This window comes from Amia ocellicauda, chromosome 16, assembly GCF_036373705.1.
Source record: "Amia ocellicauda isolate fAmiCal2 chromosome 16, fAmiCal2.hap1, whole genome shotgun sequence".
Taxonomy (NCBI): Eukaryota; Metazoa; Chordata; class Actinopteri; order Amiiformes; family Amiidae; genus Amia; species Amia ocellicauda.
Window position 1 is genome coordinate 24,611,975 of NC_089865.1, and position 27,383 is coordinate 24,639,357.

Here is a 27,383-nt window from a genome sequence, read left to right on the forward strand (position 1 = left end):
GCCAGATGCGGGTGAAGTTGACAGCAAGTGGGCGGTGGTATACCTTCGGGGCAAGACAGTGGTCCTGCATCAAGATCGCCTCGCTCCCTACTGTGTCTGTTGCCCCTCACCTGTTCCCTTTGACCTTTCCACTACTGCCCCTACCCTTGTACCTGTCAGGCCCGACCCTACTCCTGTTGCCCTGTGTCCTGAACCCTCGTCCTCAGCCCCTGCCCCCTTTTCCCTTATGAGGGAGCCTGACTCTGCCCCCCGTGGCTCCCCCCTCCCTCACATCTGCCTTGCATGGAACAGGAAGCAGCCAGGATGCTAAGGCGATTTTGTCTTTCTCTTGGGGGCGAGAGACTTGGGGGGGGGGGGGCTGTATAGCAATCCTGGCTTGACTGATAGGTTGCCAGGCAGAATGTGTATGAGTGTGTGCCAGTAAGGCAGTATAATGTGCCGCAAGAGGAGTTCGATTGGGAGTGTACTAGAGTTAAGTTCTGAGTGTTTTTGCTGTGCAAGACGGTTTGGGAGGGAAAGTGGATGTACCCCCTGGTCTGCAAAATAAACCTCAGTTCTTCAGTTGTATTCTTTTAGTAATCACCCTCAAATATATTTATTATGTCGCGGCCCCAGCCGTTCAACTGGGCCAGACCATTTAAAAAAAAAGGTTTTAGGTGGGGCTAGAAAGTTGAGCACCACAGAATTGCCCAATGGTACATCTCTCCCTCTGCAGCCCTTAGCTTATCCCCTTCCATCATACACACACTGACAGTGACGTAGCCACGGGTCGTTGATGTAGCAGCTATAGAGGGATGTCCACTTTATTTTTTTTTAATATCTTGGAAAAGCAACACAGTAAAAAATACGGGGGGCGGCTGAAATGTTAAGGGAGAAAAAGTGAAGTCCAGGGCACAGAGGGAGATAGACATCCATATAAAATTCAATGTGTGATCTGTAGCACTCTGAGTCTGAACATAATGCTGGAATTAACCTGACGGAACACCATTCTACATGTTGCTAGAATAATGTAGAAAGTGTGTTTTTGTTGTAGAAATTACATAAGAAAGTTTACAAACAAGAGGAGGCCATTCGACCCATCGTGCTCGCTTGGTGTACAATAATATCTAAGTGATCCAAAGATCCTATCCAGTCTATTTTTAAATGTTCCCAAACTTTCAGCTTCTACCACATCGCTGGGTAGTTTATTCCAGATTGTGACTACTCTCTGTGTAAAGAAGTGTCTCCTGTTTTCTGTTTTGAATGCCTTGAAGCCCAATTTCCATTTGTGTCCCCAGGTGCGTGTGTCCCTACTGATCTGGAAAAGCTCCTCTGGTTTGATGTGGTTGATGCCTTTCATGATTTTGAAGACTTGGATCAAGTCCCCATGTAGTCTCCTCTGTTCCAGGGTGAAAAGGTTCAGTTCCCTCAGTTTCTCCGAGTAGGACTTTCCCTTCAGACCTGGAATAAGTCTGGTTGCTCTCTGCTACATGGATTCGACATTTTCGAGCACCATTGTTGCTGCAACATTATCAAATGAGTTTTGATTTTGTAGAAGCAAACTTAGAATTTATTACCAAAGTTGTGAGAAGTCATCCCACTACCCTGCTGTTTTGTTCCAACTGAGCTATCAATTACTTAATTGAACCTTAATTGAAGTAACAATCTGCTTAGATTTGACTTTTTAAATTGTGTAATAAAATAGTTGGTTCTTTAATAAGTTATTTATACAATTCTATACTTAAAACCCCATCGTGATGGGGGAAAACCAGGAAAGCTGGACCCAGGTGCAGAGTGCAGGAGAGACAGGAACAATAGAGTCTAAGCTTTACTCTTAATCAAAGGTTCAGGCAAAAGGTCAGGCGATCAAACAAACAGGATTGTCGGGGAAATCCAAAGGTCAGTGGTTGAAGAAGAAAACACTGGTCTGATACACAGGGATAACACTAAGAAAGAAGGCTTAGGATTGCTACTGGGACCAAACTTTGTACAGAACAAAGGGTTTATAAAGAGGGGATTAGAGGTCAGCAAATTGAGAGGAATGATGATTGAATAAACAGCAGGAGAGAATGAGGTGAAAACAGGAAAAAGGGTGACATCTGTTGGTGACTGGGGGCAACTGTCAGATAGGGGGTGTGACACCCCTACAGTTTATAGAATTAAAAGGCTCTGACTTAGGAAATTATTAGTTAAATTGAGGGTTCAATTAAGTAATTGAGAGCTCGGTTGGAACAGAAACCAGCAGAGTAGAGGGTCCTCCAGGACCAGGGTTTGGAACCACTGTCTTAGGAGAACATATGGTGCACCACAATAACTTATCCATTGCTTTGTTTAATGTTGGTACTGTAGAAAACATGGAATAGACACATTTAAACTTCTTCCTAGTTACAGTTAGGTTCATTAACATGTTTATTTGCTAAATAATATGCATTATTATAATATAGCCTGAGAATAAATTATGAAAAATACATTACATTTTCATATAATTGACTACCCATAAACATTCTATCTACATTCTCTATACAGTATAGACTGCTGTCCCATATTCCATATTCTAGCAAAATGTAGATTGGGGTCCCCTCAGATTTAGTGTACAACAATAGCTGTGATGCAGATGTGGTGGTGTGTGAACATGCGTGTGTAGGTGGGGAGTATGTGCAGGCCGGTTGTGGTGGTCCAGGGCCGTTTTTTTGGCCCAGTCCGTCCCTGGTCAGGACCTTTGTTCATTGGCAGACTTCAGACTAGACATGATGGGCTGATGACTATGACTGAGCCTGGGGCAAAACATTTGCAAACCACTAAACGAGTGTCATTGGGACTGGGAACAGAGTGAGGCTTGCCCCCAAATTAAATCCTGCTTAGGGCACCCAAAAGGCTGGAAATGGCCCTGCTTAGGGGTTTGAGACCCCTACAATAGAACACAGTATTTAATGTTGGTTTACTTTATTTTAGTTAAAGGTCTATTTTTATTTTATTTTAAATTTTGCTGTATGTTTATCACGCTATAAAGTGCTCTGTGGCTACCCTGCAAAGGGCGCTATACAAATAAAAATTGATTGATTGATATTCTATACATCTGATTGGTACTCATTGACATTTATTTCTGGATTGTAAATATACCCACATTTAATCCTGTAATTAGCATTGTTAATCCTAGTTTCTAATTCTTCAAATTACATCAGAAATCAACATCAAAACGTACCAAGCCAAGTAATAATACAGCAAATCTAAAATGTTGTACAAATCAATAGCATTTACTTTATAGTTTTCAATAAAAAAAAAAAAATTCAACAAAATCAAGGAATAAAATAATTTAGTTGTTTATTTGTCAATGCCTTCCAATTGAACATGAGGCTGTGTTGACATTGGAACAGCTTGCTCTGGAGACCTTACACAACTCCATCATAATGCAAACATAAAGGATGTTCTGGATTGCAGATGCAAATATACAAAGGGCAACAAATCTGAAAACAAAGCAGAAAACTGAAAGGATATTGAGCCTTAAGGCTTAAATTAAACAACTGTAAATTGTAAGTAAACTGTAAGTCACCCTGGATAAGGGTGTCTGCAAATACATAAATAGCAATAATAATAATGGAAAATAAATAAACAAATAAAAACAATTCAATGTAGAACTGAACCAAAATCTAAGACACGTGAGGTAAGAAAAATACAATGCAAATAAAGAGCGAACAACAACAAACAACCCTGGTTTCATTAAATAATACAGGACAACAGAAGCACAATGCATTTCAATGTTTCATTCATCTCTAGGATGTAAACAACCATTTGCACTTTGGATATAATAATTCTGAGCTTTTTTATATTATTTTAAGTTTAAAGCTAAGATTAAAACTTAGATGTGGGAGTGGTTAAGCATATAAAAGATCACCCTTTTTTATTATGTCATAATTATTTTTGAACATTTATTAACCTTTAACTTTGTGCAATACCTTTCTTTGCATAGTAAATAAAAGTTAAATGTTTTGTTGTTGACATGCACTTATCTTTTTTTATTCTTATGATTTTATTTAGCATATTCTTGCGGATTTAGGACTGTCTTATGTCCAGTTTGTGTACACATGCAGCATACCAGCAAGAGCCATAACTTGCTTTCTAGAAGAATTCATGAGGATACAAGGCTTAGCCAGTATAGTGGGTGTTAATGAGTGCTTTTTCACCATCACTGTATAGTTAAATTGTTATGGGCAATTGTGTACTGTAGTCTCCCAGAGAGACACATTGATTACCATTAAGATCAATAATCTACATTCGGTGTGTAAATTTTACATGAACGTAGAATTAGAAGACAAATGCTAAATAATAAAAGCACATCAGAAAATAATGAAAAATAAACCACCCCATATCTCTCCCATGACCTTCCAATATTGTTTTATTCTTTGGCTTGAGTCACCAGTGGGATTTTTTTTTTGTGCTAAATGACACCTGCTACATATTTGGTAAACAGTGTACTTGAAACTCAAAAAAATATATATTCAAAAGTGTATATTCTTGAAATCAAGAGCAAATCTAGTTATTTTTTCTGGGCAACCACTCTGAGCTGAAGGTTCCACGTGTATGTTTATTTACTGCTTTGATTGAACAGCAATTGTGTTTTTTTGTTTGTTTATTATTTATTTTTTGCAGTAACAAGCCCATAAACACCCGCTATACGACATGCTTAAAAAGTAATTGTTAGTGAAAAAATGTCAAACTCTTTACCATATTTGTAACGATTTCCTCATATATACAATCTCTACTATTAATATGTATGGTGTCAGTCACTGCTTTGGATAGCAAGTTCAAGTCTGAAGCAGTGCTTATGTATTTATGGTTATCTAGGAAGAGGAAGTGGGGGGTGGACCTGAGATTGAATGAGAAATTCTGCAGTTGATAAGAGAAACTGCGCTAGATGCCCGTGACAGTTTTTTTTGTGAGGCTTTCTCCTCTTTTTTTTTTTTTTTTTTTTTATGTCAAGTTTCTTAGCTTTTGCCATGCAGGAAACCTTCTGGAGTAGTTCTTCATGCCGTGGTTGAGAATGTCTTTAAACATTTTTCATGCCAAGTAGATATTTCCCATTGTGCGATTAAAACGTACACCATTTACACGGCACTTAAAAAGGTTTCTTTCATTCAAGTGAAGTGGGAAGTGAACGGTGGGGGGTGGGGCTGGTTGGAAAAGGAAAAAGGGGGCTGAAGGGCTTTTCTTAAAATGAGTAGTAGTTTGTCCTCTACTGTATTACCAAAAACCTCTATCTCCAGTTCTGCTGTCTGTTATTTAGAATAGCAGGAATCCATCTCAGCAGGGGAGAGTATTTCCAGTGCGTCTTCTCTAGATAGCACTCGCGTTGGGGTCATATCTCCTCTTTTTGACATTTCTTCCAGTCAGCGTCAGGAAAGGAGAGGGAAACGGATCAAAAAAAAGGATTAGCTAAAGGATGGAGTTAACACAGACACTCTTGTTCAAAGTGCAAGCCGCTTACCGCAACTTGCCATTCCTGAGCCAGATCATAAGACTAAAATACAGTTTACCGATAACTCTACAAAAACTATTCTCAATTTCAGTAATTTTCAAAAAGGAGACTGAGTCCAAAATCTTAATTGATCTCACAATCACAAATCACAAATGTATTTTTATTTATTCATACGAGTAATTTGCTATTTGCAGGTAGATCTATATTTTTGTTTGGTCTGTTTGGCCTATTCTGAGGCCTGTCTATCCTAGTGCTATGTTTTATACAAAACAGTCCTTTCCAACATTGCTTTAAAAGTCCCCCCCTTAACAAAATATATATGTGTGTGTGTATGTATGTGAATCAGTGGGCAATGTAATCTTGTATCTGAGAGCTTAAACCAGTGTCCCATACTCAAACCCCTTTACCAATACTTTTTTATCCAGGTAGCAAACTTAGCATGTATTTAATTATAAGTATAATCCACTAAACCCCCATCCTCACAAATGTCAATCATTAATTGTGTAAGATGTGTGCATTGTATATGCAATGTCATGCAGTTAGTGTGCACGATTTTAAAATAGATCGATTAAAAAAATAACAAAATGGTTGTAAGGAAAACAATGTCTTTACTTTGACAATATGAAAAGACAGTCCAACATTAACCTATTGGTAAAGCATTAAAAACCTGGGACAGATATTGTGAATAAGTTAGGAAACCATGATGGATCTGATTTTGGTGCTAGTGATTTTGGGGGTAACAGTTTAAATAGTTTTAGGTGACCTCAATTAAAATTATGTTTTTAAACATCCCAAACTACCTTCTAAATAAATATTATTAGTAATTTCCTTTCTTATGGGGATTTGAAATGCAATTAACAATTAACACAATCTCCACCTGCCTTCCTTTAGTGTTAGTACTGCTAGCTTGGGAATGGCAATGCAATAAGCAAGGATACACAATTAACAGAACTCTTATTCGGGATCAGAAGTAAATATTTATAGATTACACTTGGGGAAATAGGGTTATTTTTTTGTAATTTGATATTTATCTATTTTCTGAAAAAAGTAAAATACAATAATATGTAAAAGGTACACAACAGACCATTCCCCGTCCCCCCACACATACACTGGGGGACAAAGAAAATGTAATCTATAAAAGAGGTGCAAGACATCACACATCAACAAAAGGAGTTTAGCACAACCTCCCCATAATCTGGCTAAATGTGGGGCATCAAGCAGTTACTCATGCATCTATTGTAATTTCAAAAGTGGGCATTAAGAAAAAACACCACTATCACTGTTTTATTGACATGCAGTGCATCTGAAACAGTGTTTACGAGAGATTCTGTGAAGCACCGATAAAAGCTGGCAGGTACAACCCAAGTTCTTGCACTGTTTTGTATTAGTGCCAGAAGATCCATATGGGTGTTAAGAACAAGAAGCATAAAGGTGGCAGCCAAAGATATTGAAATATTTCCAGTGCTCCAATTGGTGTTGGGTTGTTTATATATATAAAACTGGATTTTAAAAGAAAACCACACAAAAGAAAAATAATCATCTAATACCTTAGTCACTCAATGGTGAGTGTGATACAGTGAAATCACATGCACAATTTAAGATGACTACTTGTGAGCATAATTCTGTGACCACAGACTGACAATAAGAAGTTTGATATCAAATGCAATTTTGAAAACCCTACTGTGCTGTTGTAGTAATCTCAAGGGAAAATAACACTGTCACTTCTTTTTTTATATACCAGTGATCTCCAACCCTGGTCCTGGAGATCCTTAATCCAGTTATGTTTGTATATCAGCCCAATTTCTATAGACTGGGAACATATGTTAGTTATACATCAATCCAGTATATTATTAATTTGAATAAGGGAACTTAAGGTACTTGGTACTTGAGAGCAGAAGATTATTCAGGTGGGTATTACAAATGATCTCATAATGCACAATTTACCGAAACACTGTCACATACTCAGTCTTTATTAATGTATGTTATAAGATTGACCTATAACTTCTGCTGAATGGGTATGGAGTAAGATCACTGTCAAAAATGTTTGTAAAAGAAAATCTGTGCGGCTGCAACTTGAAAACAGCATAAAATGCAGTGAATTTGTGAGGGTATGAATGACCAAAAAATATATTTTCAAATGTATCAGAACACTTGCAGGACAACACGAATTCATAAAACCCAGATGCTGATGACACTGCAGGCCCATAGGCGGCTAGCTAACCAAAGGGCACAATGTTGCATGCCAAGCCAAGTCCAGGCTAACTTCAAGACTACCCAACCCTATTGTTGTTTGGCCATCTGCGCTATACCCTGTCTTGGGAACTCAACCCAGATTATTACCAGCCACTGAAATCTTGAAAACTTTCCACAGTTCTATCCACAAGTGTTGAAATCTCAAAAGCTACCAAAAGACTGCACAGAACCTGGCATTGCAAAGTATCTATATAAACTGTGGATGCCACACTAAAGAACTTAGGCATGTTCAATGTCTTATCCTAGTCCCACTACCAACCACAAAAAGGTAAGAGTGGTGTGGTGGCCAGTGTATAATGATTAATGCTAGTCCTTTATACATACTCATGTACCCATTGGTACAACCAGGCAAAGACTCTTAAAATAATTGTATGCCTGGAACTTTTGCACCCCTCATAACTCTTGTGATACAGATATAACTTTAATTTAAAGTGTTATGGCCTATTCTAGTGTAATTATGCATTGGTTCTAGACAGTCTTCTGATTTGCAAGCCTGCTTCTGAGATTTAACATATTGATAGAAAGAAGAAGGAGGCTAACAATACCCTGTAGTTACCAATGCATCATTTCATTGATTTATTGAAGTCTGTTTTTTTATTTTGTTATTGAGAAATTGTATTTCAGACCATGCGCATCAACTGCATGCCATGTCAGCTGCTTAGATTAAACTCTGCTGTACTATTATTACTATCCATTAGGCACACTACATATTCTCAAACAGGAATCAGAGGGGAAAAGCAAACTAGAAATTACACAAGTACTGCTCTGAATTGTGAGCTTGTGAGCTAGAACAATAAGTGGGATGTATGCAACAAATGACAAGGATCATTTTAAATAGGATTTTGTGCCAAGTAATACAATATAATGTAAGCTAAATGCAAAATATATAAGCCACAGTGTCTTCAGGTCTTTGTACAACCTGAGCACTAAATTATCTATGTCAATTTAGTAGTGTTTTAATAGAACCAATTGGACTATTCTTCCCAGTTCTGAGAGTGTTTTAAAGTGATCTGGAAAACCTGCTGGACCAGGATTTGGGAACCCTGATATACACTGTTGTTCTAATTTTGTTTTCACACGTGATGCAAGTTTTACTGGTAAACTTTATCTTAATCTTAAATTATCTTATATAATGGGAATGCTGAAATAAATAAAAACATACCCATCTGTATGTATTCAGAATATACTTATATTGGTACTATATTGGTACTTTTTCATAAACAGAACAACCCTACCGATCTGGAGAAAATAAACAATAAAATAATCCATGATACTATTTTTTCAAGTTGCAACCCAGAAATCAGCCAACTGAAAAAAAAAAACTAGGGCCGGATTAAATAAAAACTCTGACCAAATCACACATATCAAACTACAAACTACATAGCGGTTAATTTAGAAGAGTAGAAGAGTAGAAGAAAGTATCATCTTACAAAAGCTGAAGCAGCCACTTAGTATTGTAGTTTTCTATTAGCGGGTGAGTCAAAGTTCAAATTTTATCATAACCCTGATTGTGTATTAATGTATCAGCTGCAGCACAACCACCAATTCATGAATAGTGCAGTAGGTGGCAGCACTAGTGACACACATCTGAATACTAAAAACTAGAAAGTAAACTGAGGCAATTCTATAATGACGGGAGCTATAATTCTGGAGGCAAGAACACACAAAAAAAGGTGGATGGAACTGCCTGCCATATACAAATAGAAAATTGCTCTCATTGTAGTCTCAAAGCATTTGGCACTGTTGTTTCCCTTAGAAGCTGTGCCTGTAACCTTTTCATGCTTTCATAAATGTAAAATGGTAAGCACTAACTTGGATGATGGCACAGTACACAAACATGATGATTATTATTATTATTAGTAGTATTAGCACAACCCCAATTCCGAAAAAGTTGGGACAATAAAAACAAAGAGGAGTGATTTGTAAATGTACTTTGACTTGTATTTAAACAAAAAACATATAAAGACAAGGTATTTGATGTTTTACCTAATCAACTGCATCGTTTTTTGAAGTTAAACGTTTATTTTGAAATTGATGCATGCAACACATTCCAAAAAAGTTGGGACAGGGGCAATTTAGGACTAAAAGCGATGTGACAAGTTGAAATAAGTAGGTGATGTGAAACAGGTGAGGCAATCGTGTAATCATAGTATACAAGGAGCCTCCAAAAAAGGCCTAGTCCTTCAAGAGCAAGGATGGGTTGAGGCTCGCCAATCTGCCAACAGATGCGTCAGCGAATAATCCAACACTTTGAGAACAACATTCCCCAAAGACAAATCGGTAGGATCTCAGTGGGTAAAAGGCAAGGCCGAAAACCACTTGAACCATACATGTGATCTCCGATCCCTCAGGCGTCACTGTCTTAAAAACAGTCAAGAGTCTGTAATGGATATCCTGACATGGGCTCAGGAATACTTTGGTAAACCTTTGTCAGTCAACACCATTCACTGCTGCATCCACAGATGCAAGTTAAGGCGTTACTATGCAAAACAGAAGCCATACATCAACACTGTCCAGAATCGCTGCCGACTTCTCTGGGCTCGGTCTCATCTGAGATGGACAGTAGCACAGTGGAATCGTGTTTTGTGGTCTGACGAGTCAACATTGGACAAAACAGCCGTCGTGTTCTCCAGGCCAAAGAGAAAAAGGACCATCCAAGCTGGTATCAGCATCAGGTCCAAAAGTCAGCATCTGTCATGGTATGGGGGTGTGTCAGTGCCCATGGCATCAGTAACTTGCACATCTGTAAGGGCACCATTAATGCAGAAAGATATGTACACATTTTGGAGCAAACATATGCTTCCATCCAGACGTCGTCTTTTCCAGGGACAGCCCTGCATTTTCCAGCAGGACAACGCCAAACCATATTCTGCACGGATTACAATCGCATGGTTGTGTAAGCAGAGAGTGCGGGTGCTAGCATGGCCTGCCTGCAGTCCTGACCTGTCTCTGATTGAGAATGTGTGGCGCATTATGAAGCACAAAATAAGGCAACGAAGGCCCCGTACAGTTGCGCAGCTGAAGAAATGCATAATGGATGAATAGGGGAAAATTCCACTTGCTAAACTTAACCAACTGGTGTCTTCAGTGCCCAAACACTTAATAAGTGTTATTATAAGAAAAGGTGATGCTACACAGTAGTAAACAGTCGACTGTCCCAACTTTTTTGGAGTGTGTTGCAGTCATCAGAGTGAGTGTATATTAAAAACAAAAAAACAAAAATCACAAAGTAAAACATCAAATAATGTGTTAATAATGTGTTTTCAATATAGTACAGGGTGAATTGAATTTTCAAATGACTCTTTTTGTTTGTATTTTTGCATTTTCCATACTGTCCCAACTTTTTCGGAATTGGGGTTGTAGTAGTAGTACATGGAAGATTAAGACTCATCAACAGTATGCCTTTTTTTAAATGATCAGACCTGATGATATACAGCTTTAACTGGGTTCAGTTCTGTTTATGTCTGTAATTACTTTGAATAATACAAAAGTGAGTATGTGCAGCCTATACACACCTTTGTGTAATGACTTGGAATTCTAGCTAATATTCTGTATAGATTTCTTCTTCTCTAGAACTGGTGCAGCACTGGCTTACCATCACAAATCAGTTGTTTTTGTAGGGATATTATATCTTGGGAACAGAGAGTTTTGAATTATGACATAATTCCCAAGACGCAATTCCCATATGCAATTTATTTAATTTATTTTGTAATATCAATATTACTATGTTAGGGAGGCTTTGACATAAACAAAATGCTTGATTTGGAGTCTTAATATTTAAAGACCATGGTAATGTAGAGTGTTTTTATATCTGCTTTTTTATCTTTGTTGTCCTTTAAGCTTTTTATAGGAACCATTTTAAGGTCTGAAGACGTACGTTCACCACCATAATATTTAATGAAGAAAAATGGTCTCCACATTTATTGTAAGGTGTTTGCAGAATCAATGCCACCAAAGCATTCTTGAAAATAAAAAAGCTGATGCTTAATAGGAAACGAATTTTCTGTTTTAGTGCTCATGCATTATTAAAGAGGACTCCATTGATTGGCCTACCTCATTGTGGAATAATATTAGGCAAATTGCTAAGTTGATGAAGATGTATGTTTAGAGGTTAAAAATAAACTAAATAGAAAGGATTACAAAACTATCATTCTTATTCATGTTTTTTTATGGTGGGGGGGGTTATTTAAAGAAGGGTACAATTGGGTACAATTGCGACAGAATGATGACCTAATTGGGACCCATCTTGCCTGGAAAAGTAAAGGGAGGGCATGGTTTCTGGGCTCAGAAGCCCCCTTTGAACCTGTGTCTACAAATGTCTAATTAGTGGCTAATGACACTGTTCTTGAGTACATATAGATATTTTTTCAAATCTGGAAACCCACTGGCAGTGAAGGACTCCAATAGTAAACTATTGCTCTGGCAAAGCCTCCTGTCAAGAATGTCACCAGGGAATTACACTGGTTCAGATAATGGGTACTAATAATTGTGTGGTATCCAATGTTTTGTGGCAATAAAACTATTGCCCACTGCTATCTTAACTAAGTTCAATCACTGAACTGAAAAACATGATATTGATAAGAAAGGACAATTTACTAAAATATATTCTATTAAATGCATTTGGTGAATTACATTGTTTCAAATGAATAATTAAATATTTTGTCTGCAACTTTAAGTTACTGTCACTGCTGTCTCTTTCCTTTTGCCCCACAATGGTGAAATGAGCTGCCTGTGAAATGTGTTTAGATTGCACCTGTAGACCTTGCTAATCTCCTCTAATTACTTAAATTTACACACTATAATGTGTGTATCTGCCAAATTTGGAAAACATAACCAAGATGTAAAGAACAGCTGTAATTCTGTTTGAGTAACCTACTAGAATAAGTAACCTTGATCAGTTGTTTATAAAACAAATACTACAGGTAAACGTAATTTCTCCCCTACTAATATATAGTTTGCAAATAAATTAAAACCTCACATTTTAAATTATATATTGTTCCTATACTGTCCTTTGAGGTCATATTGAGTATTCCTCCACCACGGCCAAGATTGTTATTAAAGAGGACTTCATTCTCTTCAGATGAAGACCTCAAAAGAGAATTGTATCTGAATATTTTCCTTCAGATAATCAAATACACTATGTTTAACCCTTTCATGAAGGGTAGGATGAAATATTTTCACAATAACTACCAGTATTCTTTAGTAAGCTAATATTTACTTATGTATGTCTGCTTTATATATTACAAAAGTAAATACACTACAGAAGTGTAGCATTTCAGAGACACAGAATATACTACTACAGATCCACCTATATACTTATTTTTCTCTATATGTTACATTGCATCTCAGTTTTGAAAATTCAAAAACAAAACCTACCTTGGACTTGTTTCACACTTGTCATTTATTTATATCATTTTTATTTCTATAGTACTGATTTAGTGTGAAAATATAAATAAATAAATAAATAAATAAATAAATAAATAAATAAATAAATAATAGTGCCATGGATGTGAGCAAAAAATATTGTGACCTTTTGTCATCACACCTAAAATAAAAAAAATCTGAAATTATACATATATAATTTATATCCCAGTGGTTATTTTAATATTATTTTATTCTGCTGAAAGTAGTATTGTAGAAAACATGCATTTCAAGCTTTTAGCTAGGCCAATCAATTGTGTCTGAGGTCCTGCTACAGATTGTTGTTTTTTTCAATTAAATATCCTTCCTCTCTTGAACCCACCCCTTTTAATGTGGTGTAGTTTATCTCTACTCTCTACTTGTGCAAATACCCCTTTCTGGCATCTGTAGCAGGAACTCAAAACTTTAGTTTTGTAAGCAAGAGAAATGCCATAGCCACTGAAGAGAAGACATGCGACATTGCTTACTTAAAACCCCATCCTGTACCCCCCAGGACAATGGCTGCCACCAGGATTGCGCCTGCGATGGAGCCTATTATAAGATTGGTGGCACTAGGACCTGTGACAAAGGATTATGGGAAGAAAGATATAAGAACCAGCTCTTGTATATTACATTAAATGAAAACACTTAAAAAATATAATTTACAAATGTGAATATGTAGAGGCATATATATTTTAACTTCTACTCTATGCACAAACCCTTTGTTATCTATGTTTCTGAGAGTGAGGGCAGCCTAAAAGAGTAGAAACATTTGCATCACAATTCCTTAGCTCTCAAACCTCAAAGCCTGTCTTTTTATTGTTTTTTCTGTATTTTCTCCCTTAAAACTAGAAAGATTTGTTAAATAACACACACAACAAAATACTCAAATCTCTACAGTCTCTGCCAATTTATGATTCAAATTTGAATCCTGCATCTACTCCAGCGCTCTCTTTTTAATTTCTTGGATTTGTCCTGGCTTTTTCTCTGTACGGCAGGAATAGAACACGAATGCTTGTCACAGTTTGCAAGATATCCCACTCTGTAATACTCTACCCTTTTGTGATTCAGTATCAAGTAGCTGTATGCATACTCGCATGCGTGCATTGTATTAATTTGCGATTGGTAATATTTTATCTAATATTTTAACAAATAATGTACACAAAAACTAATTTGCAATTCCTCTCACAGTTAAATATGCACCAAATAACTGTCTTCTCAGGAACAGAAAGGCAGAAATACACCAAATGCTTTTTAGCAGTACCTGTTTGCTGGGCATGATAATGTTTTTCAGTAAAATGGAAAACATCAAATGTACTCTCATTTCAAAATGACCTGGCAGCCATACCATATGGTCGCACTACTTCAAGTCCTTGTGTGTCTAATAATTGAGGATTGTTTCTTATAATGTCAGTCACACTTATTTATTTGGATGCGAACACAAACTCTCTACTGTTAAATATGTATGATTAAATGTGGAATTCAGTATGATCATTTTTGATATTTGAGATTGAGCATCATCTCTTTTCATTATTCAATGGACCTAATAAATTAATAATTAATAGTTAATTGATTCAACCTGGTTTATGTGTCTTTCTGCTCTGGTGCTTGCCCTTACTATGTCTTGGGTGAAGGTTAAGATCCCATCAAAGTCATGTTATCGTAATACTATTAGTGTTGACCTATAGGAATGTGTTTCTGGATTAGGTCGACAGCACTACAACACTGGAAATAAATTATAAGGTAGAGTTCTGAATTGAAAGCATTGTATGGTACCATGTGTTGGTACTAAACTATTGACCTACACGTAGCCAAAACAGGGTTCCCACAGTCATTGAAAATACTGGAAAAGTCATGGGGAAAAAAATGGCCATGGAAAGTCATGGAAAATGACCAACAAATTTAAAGTCATGGGAAATAGCTACACAAATACACAGTCAAACCCATTTACAACATACATGGGATATAATGTACACTCTGATACAAAGTAACAGTTTCATGGTGCAGAATAAAATTGTATTAAATCCTGTTTAAATTTTCCTTTTAGTACGTACTCTGTAATACATATAGTTATTATGAACATCATGGCACACAGTGGTCTGTGCCTGATATTATGTACATAGGGATTTCCAAGTCTTGGGAGAGTCTGTCTGAAGTGCATATACGCTAAGCACAATTCCTATAACCATATAGAAACACAAAGAAGCTTGGTGCGTTCACAACATGCAGACTTTCGGCATTCTGCACAGATTCTCAAGATAATTGGTTGCGTTCTTGTACTACAAATTTACATAATTCTCAACAGAATCTGACCATTCAGCCAGTAAATTCACAGTATTTGTGTAGATTCTGAGCAGAATGACGTAAATCTGTGTAAGTGATCGTGACTAAATTGGTCAGGATCTGCCAGAATGATGATCGCCCTTTTATATGAAATAAAGTTAATAGTAAAAGTTAATCACATGCACATCCAACTTACTTAGTAGGTGCACGGTACAAAAAAAATCCATATAAAGTTAAAAGAAATACCTGCACACAGCTCCAATGCACAAATAAAATGTATTTATGTAACCCATGCTTAACAGGTTTTTAGCAAAAACTTTTCGATCTACAAAAGATCTTCATCAGGATAAGTTATTTTTGTGAAATAAAGTTGAAATGCTGTTTTAATTGTTGTTTTTTCATTATCATACACATAGTGTTGCATGTTTTCAGTTTTTATTTAGGAAAAAACAAAACAAAAAACAAAACAAACCAGGTGAAAATCAGTGCAAAAAAAATCGGATTTAATAAGGTGGACAAAATAAAGTTTTTACTATAGCCTACATCAGTGGTTTTGAAATAATCAAATTTAATTTGTTGAATAGAACAATATGTATTGTTATTATTTACTTGATTTGAAATAAATATGCATATCATACATTTGGCTACTTAATTTAAATACAATGGACACTACATTGGGCATTTAATGTAGGTAGTGTGTCTTCTACTGTTCGCTCACTTGCGCTTTCAGCTCTCAGTTATTTAAGCAAACCTGTAATTTAACAAATTAAGTGCTTAATTAGAGATGTCCTGTTATTTTCAGCTCTCATGTGTTAGTTGATAATTCCATTTAAGGTTTCAATTGAACAAGTGAGCACTCCAAAAACCAGCAGACACAGGGGTTCACCAGGACCAGTGTTGAAAACCCCTGCCTACATTAAATCCTCAAACTTCATGAAATGTCTGTTGCATTTAAATTCACAATTAAAGTAGCCAAATGTATGATATGCATATTGATTTAAAATCAAGTAAATAATAACAATACATATTGTTCTATTCAACAAATTAAATTTTATTTCAAAACCACAAACAAATTCTACAAAAGTTACCAATATACACTGTTTATCTCAAAGCTCACTTTAGCTGAGATTTTTGTGCCATTTGCTGCTTTATTCTGTCAGCGCGAGCTCTGTATTCAATGCCACTATGCTGACCAAACACCGTATGTAAGCCAATCATAGCGCGCAATATTAAACACTTGACATCCAGCAAGCATCTGTGTGAGCTGTACACTGCAGAACAGCTTCGATGTGAGTGCAAGTTAATGTCTTAATATCAAACAAGCTTGTGAAGTAATATTTAATAAAAAATAATTACCGATAAGAAACTGAAAATAATATTGAGTGTGTTTTAAAATGGGTATAAATCAGTAAAATCCAAACTCCTCAAACACAAAAATCATGTAATTTATTGGTGAAAATCATTATTTATTAATTTCTTTGAAAAAAAATAAATAATAATAATCAAAAGCTTTAAAGTTTAAAACAAAGCAGTCGTCTAAAAGCAGCGTACGGGAAAGGATTACTGTAGGCCCCTACAGTAACTGACCATTTGTATATTGTAATGTTTGAATGTATGTTTTTAATTTAGCTGATTTATAATAGTTTATATTCAAGGCAATTCAGAATTACTGCTAAAATCATTACAATAGAGACTGTTAATGTTGTTTTGTATAGTTTCTACTGTTATTAACATTTATACTACATATACATTGATCAGATAGTACTAGGTTTAATTTTGCATTTAGATCTTTGTGTACTCTTTATTAGTTGATGGTAGTATGTTTTATTAAAGTGGGTGGACTGGATGGCTGTAAGGGGAGGAGGAGGCCGTCATGACAAAAGGTGATTATGTGTTTTTTTCTTATTGTTTCTTATTTCTTATTATTTTCTGTGTACACTTCCAACTTTCCAGCATTTTTGTTGTAAACGAATAAATAATTTAGTCATGGAAAATCAGAAAATTGATCATGGAAAAGTCATGGGGAAAAAAATCTGATTTCTGTGGGAACCCTGTCAAAAGCAAACTTTTTTTATTTTATTTTTAACCGAATTTGGAATAGATTTCTGATCTCAGGCCACTGCTATGATTTGGTGCTTCATTGGGAGAGATTACATAATCCCCACCTCGCCTTAGACCCATTTTGAGCCTAGATTGCCAACTGCTTTGATTTGATGTAGATGGAAAATGCTAACAATCTTAAACTGCAGACGTGAAACTATAGGGAGTTACTCAAGGTCAGCCAGCCAACTTCTTTCGTCCTGCCCTTATGGCACTTGGTCAATTGTGCCTCACACCCCTGATAATCCAAAGGCTAATTTGTTGCACAGATAGTGAGTCGCACAGATAGTGACATATCAACCAAGTTACAAAAAAACAATGAGGACTGTACATTTCTTAAAGGAAAATCATTTATATTTAAAAAATGATTTGTTAAAATATCCTGATGTGTTAGGAGTTTATAAGTAAAGTATTTGAGATTTCTCTGTGCAATTCTATCATATTAGCAAAATATTTAACAATTAAAAGTGTAATCTTCATCAAACCCATGGCTACTGTCCACCCTAAAGAAGTCCTCCTTCTGTGTTTCAGGATCTGATGTTTCATTACTTACAAGACTTCAAGCTACAGGGGCACAGGATTTGCCTTCCCTCTGACAACTCATACATTTTTATTAAGAGGACACTCTTTGAAGACGAGTTGTTTTAAAAAGTAAACTTCAAATTAAAACTAGCTCAACTATTGAGATTTGCACTCAACAAATCTTTCTTTTTTACTTGAAGCGGTTCACAATACCAGAGTGACTGACTACTTAATTACTAAGAATCCTGGTGTGTTTTTCAGAAAAAAGACAAAAAACGAGTGAGATAGTGTGATTTTTATGTCACACAAGATTATCTTTAGATTAAAGGGGGGAAGTAAACTTGCAAGGGTCCACAGGAAACTATGAATTCTTCTAATGCATCCTAAGACTGCACCTCAGGTAAAGACAGAACATATTGTTAACCAATTGCTGCAGTAAAGAAAAGAGCCAGGACTATTCAAGAAAAAGAAAAAAAATCTGTTAATCTTTTACTAGGCAGTGAGACTCATATAATGTATTACATCATTCACACTTACAACATTAAATGGCATTGAAGCAGGTGCCAGAAAAAGTCCGCTCGCACCCTGTCCCAAAAAAAGCATAGAGCCAACATATTGGACAGTACATCAAAATGCTTGACTGTGGGTTACTATGACAGACGTGAAGTTCGAGTGACACAGTACACTTGTGAAGCTAAAGTTCTATGGCCAGTTGCATAACACAACTATTAAATACAGGAGTTGTTCCCTTAACTGGGGTATCGACTTTGAGTTACTCAATGCAACTCCATTTAGGTTGTTTTATGCAAACTGTTTAGACTAGATTAGATGTTAGGCTTTATTTTTATTTTTTAAACTGTGTTTCTGCCCTCAGCAATATTGTAGCTGAATGAGGATTATAGTCAACTAAAAATAAGGGAAGGCTTTGTGCCAAGCTGTTTGGTGTCTATTTGTATGTCTCATTTAGAATTCAGTGAAGTGGAATTCAGACTAGAACTCTACAAAGAAACAAACAGACACAAATCGATGAGACAACGGCTTACTTGTGAACAATAGGTAAAACTGAAGTGTGATATTTTTTTAATATATATATATATATATATATATATATATATATATATATATATATTATATATATAACTATGCCCCACATGCCCCAGAAAGGAGAGGGTTAAACACTGCATGACAAAGAAAAAACTCACACTGACACTGACACGTCCAATCACATGACGAAATACGGCCACCACATGAAACAAAGCCACTGGGACAGTACACAGAGGGCTCAGGGTTCATTGCATGAAACCTCACAAGTAAGGCACCAATATTCAAAAAAGGAAAAAATAATAAAACTCTGAAACTGAGAAAGATGCTTACTCTATTCCCCACCCCGTGCCTCCAAATATCACCCCCAGGGCCAGAATGGTCCCTGCTACTGCACCTATCAGTCTGTTAGTGGCCAAGCTCACTGTACAAAGGGAAAAGGGATAATTTAACGAAGAAAATTACCATCTGTTCTGCAACGAAAACCATCTTCTTTCTATTTTACCTGCATGGGATTGAGGGTCCTACTTTCCCCAACACAACCTGAACAACATTCCACGAAACTGACCCTCATATAACTAATCCTGTCTTTCCCTTGGATGGACTTTAGTTTGCAATGAATATATGCTTTTATTGATTCATAAACATAATAGAAAAACATGATTTAAGAACCCCCCTCCCCTCATCAAAGTGCACATTTTAATTATTTTTCAAAAAAATATATAACACAGAATTGAAGAAGAAATAAAAGTACAGCATGTTTTTAATTATCCCCCCCAAACCCAAACCTTGACAGTCCTTAAAGCAACATATTTTAAACTTTAAATCTGAGTTTTCCTCATACATGTTGCATGCATACACACAATAATTTAAATGGTTAATGGTAGTAAGGAGATTTAGTTCTTGTTATAGTTTTGTAAAGGAAAGTATTTTATATTATATTAATATGGGCATAACAGAACAGCTACTGTTTGATTCTTGTTTATTTATTTGTTTATTTATTTAGTCCTCTGCAATACAAATTCCCTTTGGGGTAAAAATGATAAGCCAGGATATCCAAGGTAGTTACTCCTGCAAAAAAACAAAACAAACAAACAAAAAAAAACTTACCAGATCATATTCAGGAAGAGAAAAACAAACAAAAACAATGAATAGTGATGACAAAACAGTTTAATTCTGAATGACAGAAGCAAATTTAAATGTGAGGGAAAAAAACAAAGAAAAAACTAATTAAAAACAAATCACATGAATCCAAACACCCAGCCTATGAACATATGGATTAATATTAGTCCTATACTGGCAGCCAGAGAACAACCGAGAACAGAAAAATGTGATTTGTGCAGATTCAAATGAATGCACAGATGCAAAATAGGCATATGGGATTCCTAAGGAAATTAGATAAGAACCCTGTATTATGTCCGTCAATACAGTTTTTAAAGCTGCTGACATTGCTTCTTGAGTACTTAGGGATAATTTGAGGAAACGGATACATTCCAAACTGCATATTGCACTGAACAAAGTGATGAGAAGACTATTTTTTGTGGCATCCAGTATATGATTATATCCCAGTATATCCCAGCTGCATTAAAATGCAATTTACAAATGTATATATAGACTTGGGCCAAATTAAAATGTTGACTCATATGCCAGCAGTGGATGAGAATCACAGTACTTGAAAGTGGATTTGTATTAGCATATAGTCTCCCAACTCTGTTCCTGGGGCACCCCCGTCTCTTCTGATTTTCAATGTTAGAATTATCAAGCCCTTAATTGAATTATCTTCTATTTTTCCTGATTTTATTTGCCCTTAGCCATTAGTTTCAGAAATACTTCACTTTAGGTGTGTTGTTGCCAAAACACTAAAACAAACAGAATACCTTTCAGTTGGTCCTGCTAAGCCTATAGTGTTGCTCTTTTATACTTGTCTAAACAACTCATAAACCACAGATAATGGAGCTAATTAAACAGGTAATTTAAAGACAAACTGTTCAAGAGCTGTGATGGAAGTAAATTCAGCAGACACCGGGGTTCCTCAGGATCATAATTGAGAAGCCCTGTTTTAGGCAGAAAAACCTCTGTTAAGGAGAAAGCTTTCAGCAAGTAGTGGAATTAAACTGTATGATTGTGTGGTGGGAAAACATTTGTATTTGTATCTGAGCCTACCCCCGCTTGTTGAGTCAATGCCTCAGAGTTTCATGCATATAAATTAGGATTGTTTCCCCACTTATTTACTCACTAAACTCCACTCTATAATGTAGTGATCTGGGACTGCTATGTGGAGTCTGTCTGTCAGTTCTGTGTGTTGGGGGTGGGGCAGTTCATTTGAGAATTTGATTATTAGGGGGAATTATTGTAGTTTCTGGGGTTCAAGCAGCATGGGAACAGGGGTGGGTGGGGGTTCTGTGTGCTCCTTAAAAAGCTCTCTGAAAATAAAGCTGTTGCATTAACCCCAACTCACCTCTCCAATTATTTGTTGGTCAGTGGTGAATCCAGTGGCAAAAAACCCTGAAATGCTACAATATGTATTAAAAATACAAGACTGAAATATCATGACTGGATAAGTCTCCACCCCCCTGAGTGAATCTTTTCAGATAGGTCTCTAACAACTTTGCACACCTAGATTTGGCAATATTTGACAAAATCTTAACAAAACTGTTCAAGCTCTGTCAAGTTCCTTTGGGAGCGTTGATGGACAACAATCTTCAAGTCATGCCACAAATGTCCAATTGGATTTAGGTAGGGGCTCTGACTTGGCCTACCTTTTGTTACATATCCACTCCAGTTTAGTTCTGTGGTTCAGGTCATTGTCATTCTTAAAGGTGAACCTCCGTCCCAGAGGGCAGCAGGTTTTCCTCAAGGACTTTTCTGTACTTTGCTCCATTTATTCTATCTTCTGTCCTAACAATTGCCCAAGTCCCTATCGATAAATAATATTCAGATAATAATAACATGATAATAACTATGCTTCACAGTATGGATGGTGTTATTTGGGTGATGCACTTTGTTGGTTTGCACCAAACACAACACCTTGAATTTAGGTCAGAAAGTTCAATTTTAGTTTTGTCAGACCACAAAATGCTTTTCCACATGGCTACAGAATCTCCAGAGAGTTGTTTCAAATGACATTCAAGGTGGGCTTTCTTGAGTACCATACAGGCCAGATTTCTGGAGTTCTTGGGATATTGTTATCACATGCACACTTTGACCAGTCTTAGCCAAAAAAGCCTGTAGCTCTTGCAGAATTGCCATTAGCCTCTTGGTAGTCTCCTTCTTGCTTGGTTATCCAGTTTGGAGGGATGGCCTGATTTAGGCAGGGTCCTGGTGATGTTATACACCTTCCACTTAATAATCGTATTGACCGTGTTCCAAGGGAAATTCAAGGTCTTTGATCTATTTTTTTATAGCCATCCTCTGATCTGTGCCTTTCAACAACTTTGTCCTGCAGTTCTTTTTAAACTCCTTGATAGTCATGGTTCAGTCTTTGCTTTAAAATACACTACCCATCAGAGAAAACATACACTGCATCTATCCTGAAATCATGTACAATTTAACACAGTATAAGTGGAGACCAGTTAACTTTGTGTGTGATTTTGAAGGCAATTGCTTACACCTGAGCTAATTTAAGATTGCTATCACGGGGGGGTGGGCACTTATCTACCCAAGCTATTTCAGTTTTTATTTTTAATAAATTTTGAACAGATTTCTAGAATATATTTTTCACTTGGAATTTGTGCAGTAGGATGTGTAGATTAATTAAAACTATAATAGTATTCGAATGCATTTTAATTTCAGGCTGTAAGGCAACAAAAGGTAAACAACAAACAAGGGGGCAGTCTAGGCAGTGTGTATGTGTGTATATCAGCCATAACATTATGACCAGTGAATAACACTGATAATCTCGTTATCATGGCACCTGTCAGTGGTTGGGATATATTAGGCAGCAAGTGAACATTTTGTCCTCAAAGTTGATGTGTTAGAAGCAGGAAAAATGGGCAAGCGTAAGGATCTGAGTGACTTTGACAAGGGCCAAATTGTGATGGCTAGACGACTGGGTAAGAGCATCTCCAAAACTGCAGCTCTTGTGGGGTGTTCCCAGTCTGCAGTGGTCAGTACCTATCAAAAGTGGTCCAAAGAAGGAAAAGCGGTGAACCGGCGACAGGGTCATGGGCGGCCAAGGCTCATTGATGCACGTGGGGAGCAAAGGCTGGCCCGTGTATTACAATCCAACAGATGAGCTACTATAGCTCAAATTGCTGAAAAAGTTAATGCTGGTTCTGATAGAAAGGTGTCAGAACACACAGTGCATCGCAGTTTGTTGCGTATGGGGCTGTGTAGCCGCGGACCAGTCAGGGTGCCCATGCTGACCCTTGTCCGCTGCCGAAAGCGCCTACAATTGGCATGTGACCGTCAGAACTGGACCACGGAGCAATGGAGGAAGGTGGCCTGGAATCACGAGTTCAAGGTGTTGACTTGGCCTCCAAATTCCCCAGATCTCAATCCAATCGAGCATCTGTGGGATGTGCTGGACAAACAAGTCGGATCCATGGAGGCCCCACCTCGCAATTTACAGGACTTAAAGGATCTGCTGCTAACGTCTTGGTGCCAGATACCACAGCACTCCTTCAGAGGTCTAGTGGAGTCCATGCCTAGACAGGTCAGGCCTGTTTTGGCGGCAAAAGGGGACCTACACAACATTAGGCAGGTGGTCATAATGTTATGGCTGATCGGTGTGTATATATAATATAAATATACAGTGGATTGCATAAGTATTCACCCCCCAGAACTTTTTCAAAATTTGTTATGGTATAATCTGGAATGAAAATATATTTAATCAGGATTCTCTCCCTTTGATTAACACCACATACACAACACCTTGAAGGTGCCTTTGTTTTGTGAAACAAATGTTAATTATACATTAAAAAACTGAAATGGGTTAGTTGCATAAGTATTCACCCCCCTGAGTCAATACTTAGTAGATCCACCTTTGGAAGCAATTACAGTCTATTTTGTTAAGTCTCTACCAGCTTTGCATGTCTGGTTACTGTAATTATTGCCCATTCTCCTGGATGGGCAATGTTGGTTGACAGCAACTTTGAAGTCTTGAGCCGAGTGGGCTGCTCTGCAGTGTTTTCCCTGTGTGCTACTTCATCCTGCTGCCCCACTGAGGTCAGTTTACAAGGCACAGATTGCTTAGGCTGCATGGTACTTTGGCCAACTGCCTGCCACTCCCTTCTGCCTCTCTGTGAAGCCTGTTTGAGAGATGTGGAATGCTGCATATTAACTGGACTGATTGTAGGCATTTATTACTGAACTACATCTGGACTGCTTTAACTGCTCTGCACCCCTGCAGTGGCCTGCTTGGGATTTGGAGGCTGCAGTTCCTCTTCTGAGTTCTGTCTGGGGATGATTAACATTTACTGAGGTTATGCAACTCCAGCTAACATGGTCTTGAACTTGAATCATCTGCAAATATTAATTGTTTTAGTAGATGTTACTCCCCGCACAGCCTCCTTTCTTTACAAGGGCAGGCTGAACGGAGAATTATGTCTGATATTTTTAAACTCTGTAAAGCCCTTAATCTGCTTAATTGGAATTACTGCAGACCCACCCATCGTAGTGCAAAGTATGTTTTCTCACATCTTCTGTCAGAATACAATAATAATATTTCAATAGTAAGATATAAACGTAAAGGAAATGTACATTCACATGTTACATCTTCTGAGCTTACATATTCTAATCTAGTTAATATACCTTTTACTAATTCAGCTTTTAAATACATTAATTAGGCCCTAATCTAGTCTTGTCACAAGTTTTCGAGGAAGCGTGCAATTCGCATGCTAACTGCAAGAATGCTCACCATAGCTGCAGTCAGGTCAAGACCCTGGTGAGGACAATGAGCACATAGATGAGCTCCCATGAGATGGTTTCTCACAGTTTGTGCAACAATTATTTGGCTGTGCAAACCAATAGTTTCATCAGTTGTCCGGGTGGCTGGTCTCAGACAATCGCACAGCTGAAGAAGCCGGATATCAAGGTCCTGGGCTGTTGGTCTGTTGGTTGTGGGCCGGTTGGACATACTGCCAAATTCTCTAAAAAAACGTTGGAGGTGGCTTATGGTAGAGAAATGAACATTCAATTTTCTGGCAATAGGTCTGGTGGACATTCCTGCAGTCAACATGCCAATTGTACGCTCCCTCAAAACTTGCGACATCTGTGACATTGTGTTGTGTCACAAAACTGCACATTTTACAGTGGCCTTTTATTGTACCCAGTACAAGGTGCACCTTGGTAATGATCATGCCATTTAATCAGCTTCTTGATATGCCACACCTGTCAGGTATATGGATTATTGTGGCAAAGGAGAAATGCTCACTAACAAACACATTTATGCAAACAATCTGAGAGAAATAATAATTTTGTGCATATGGAAAATTTCTGGGATCTTTCATTTCAGATCATGAATTATGGGAACAACACTTTGCATGTTGCTTTCATATTTTTGTTCAGTACAGAATACAGTATTGCTATATGGGGCTTAACAGACACATGGCTTGCCCCATATTTGTGGCCACTCCTTAGTTTTTACTTCCAACTGGTCCTGGTGGAAGTGTTGCTGTTGCTGCTATCTACACATGTTCCACTAACCCCCCACTACAATCCCAGTGTATCCATCATTTGAATACATCTTTTTTTCTATTCCCCTACATCCCTACAGTAGTTTTTGCTCTCCATGGGTGCAAGAAATCTCTTTTCGTGGATCTTGCTGATTTTTTATCCTTGCTTTGTCTTAATTTGACCGCCTGATCTTGGATGGGGGCTTTAATATCCATGTTGACAATTTAGCCGACGCTGTCACTAAGGAGTTTTTGACTCTTATAGATTTTTTCTCATCACAGTTAGTCACAGTCCCTACTCATAACCGAGGACATACTCTTGATTTAGTTACCATTAAAGGTGTTTGCATCTCAGACCTTTCAGTACAAGAGTTTCACATTTCTGATCATTCTTTGATTTCCTTTACAATAAATATGTCTCCCCCTATCTCTTACCGTTCTTTACAGAACTTGGAACATACTGCACTGCTCTCCTCTATCCTATTCAATACCAATATCTCCAGAGTCTGCAATCACCTTGTATGAGGAACTCACACACGTTTAATACCATTGCTGCAGTACATGAAACATACGCCCCTGTAAACAAGTACATCTGATTCTCCAATATACCATCTATTGCTAAAATCCTTGAGCATTGAATTGAGGCACAGCAACTACATCATGTCAAGTCTTGCAAACTGCTGGACAAATTTCAATCAGGATTCAGGCATAACCACAGCCCTGATCAAGGTATTAAATTATCTCTTGCTAAACTCTGATTCTGGCTTACCATATGCTTTCATTTCATCAGATCTCACTGCTGCATTTATTACTACTGATCATGCTATACTCTTGTCCCACCTAGAACATCTAATCAGTACATCAGGTGTGGCTTTTTTTTGTTTCCTTGTGCAATTTTTCTTCACCCACTGTTGATGTTAAAACATGAGTACCATGGGGTTTGATTCTTAGTTCCATTCTGTTTAGCATTTACATGCTGCCTCTTTGAGAAATATTGTGGCTTCATGCAGTATCTTTTAACTTTTATGCCGATGACACTCAAATCTATGCTAGAGACATGTCTAATTGAATTAAAGCACTGGCTTGATAGACAATTAAACACATAATTATTATTAACAGCTATGATATTCTGCATAAACAACTTGTGTTGAATTTGACGGGTTAGCTTAGATGCCAGGCTTTCCCTGGTGTCAAGTGGTGAAGTTGACCTTATTCCACTTACAGAATGCTTCACGCCTCCATTCCTGTCCTGTCCATTCCATTAATGTACTGTACCGTTATTTCAAGATTAGATTACTTTCTTTACACTGGGCTTCCACAGAAAACTATGATTAGATTACAATGATTACATAATGCTCTTATTACACCTCTTCTTTTCCCTCTTCACTGGCTTCCTGTTTGCTCATGTGCTGATTAAAAAGTCTTAACACTGATTTACAAATGCCTTCATAACCTATCCCCTACCTACAGTACATACTATGAATACTGTATAGATTCTTCCAAATGCTCCATCTCGCTCTTTAAGGTCAACTGGTCAACTTTGTTCCTTAAACAAAATTTAAAAATAATCTGAGATTGTATTTAGCGTTTATGCTGCCAAATTATGGAATACTCTCCCCTTTAGAGAGGCTACTTAAAAACTTGTACTGTTTTTAAGAATTATGTTTATGTAAAGTGTGTTTATATGAATTGTGCTCTATAAATAAAAATGGATGATG

At 37.1% G+C, this 27,383-nt stretch overlaps 1 protein-coding gene across 4 annotated transcripts in view; it reads right to left on the minus strand.

Annotated features, from left to right (window-relative positions):
• Positions 1–3,283: 3,283 nt before the first annotated feature.
• adam23a (ADAM metallopeptidase domain 23a) overlaps positions 3,284–27,383 on the minus strand; it is a 150,102-nt gene continuing 126,002 nt past the window's right edge. For 2 of the 4 annotated variants that reach the window (XM_066687611.1, XM_066687608.1), the window contains 2 exons: positions 13,594–13,684; positions 3,284–5,356 (listed from right to left, as the gene is read on the minus strand). In XM_066687611.1, the coding sequence (XP_066543708.1) occupies positions 5,311–5,356; positions 13,594–13,684 (137 nt within the window). In that variant the 3' untranslated portion in view covers positions 3,284–5,310. Of the gene's footprint in view, positions 5,357–13,593; positions 13,685–19,384; positions 19,476–27,383 lie in introns of those variants that run through there. The other 2 variants (XM_066687609.1, XM_066687610.1) reach the window with 2 other exon arrangements.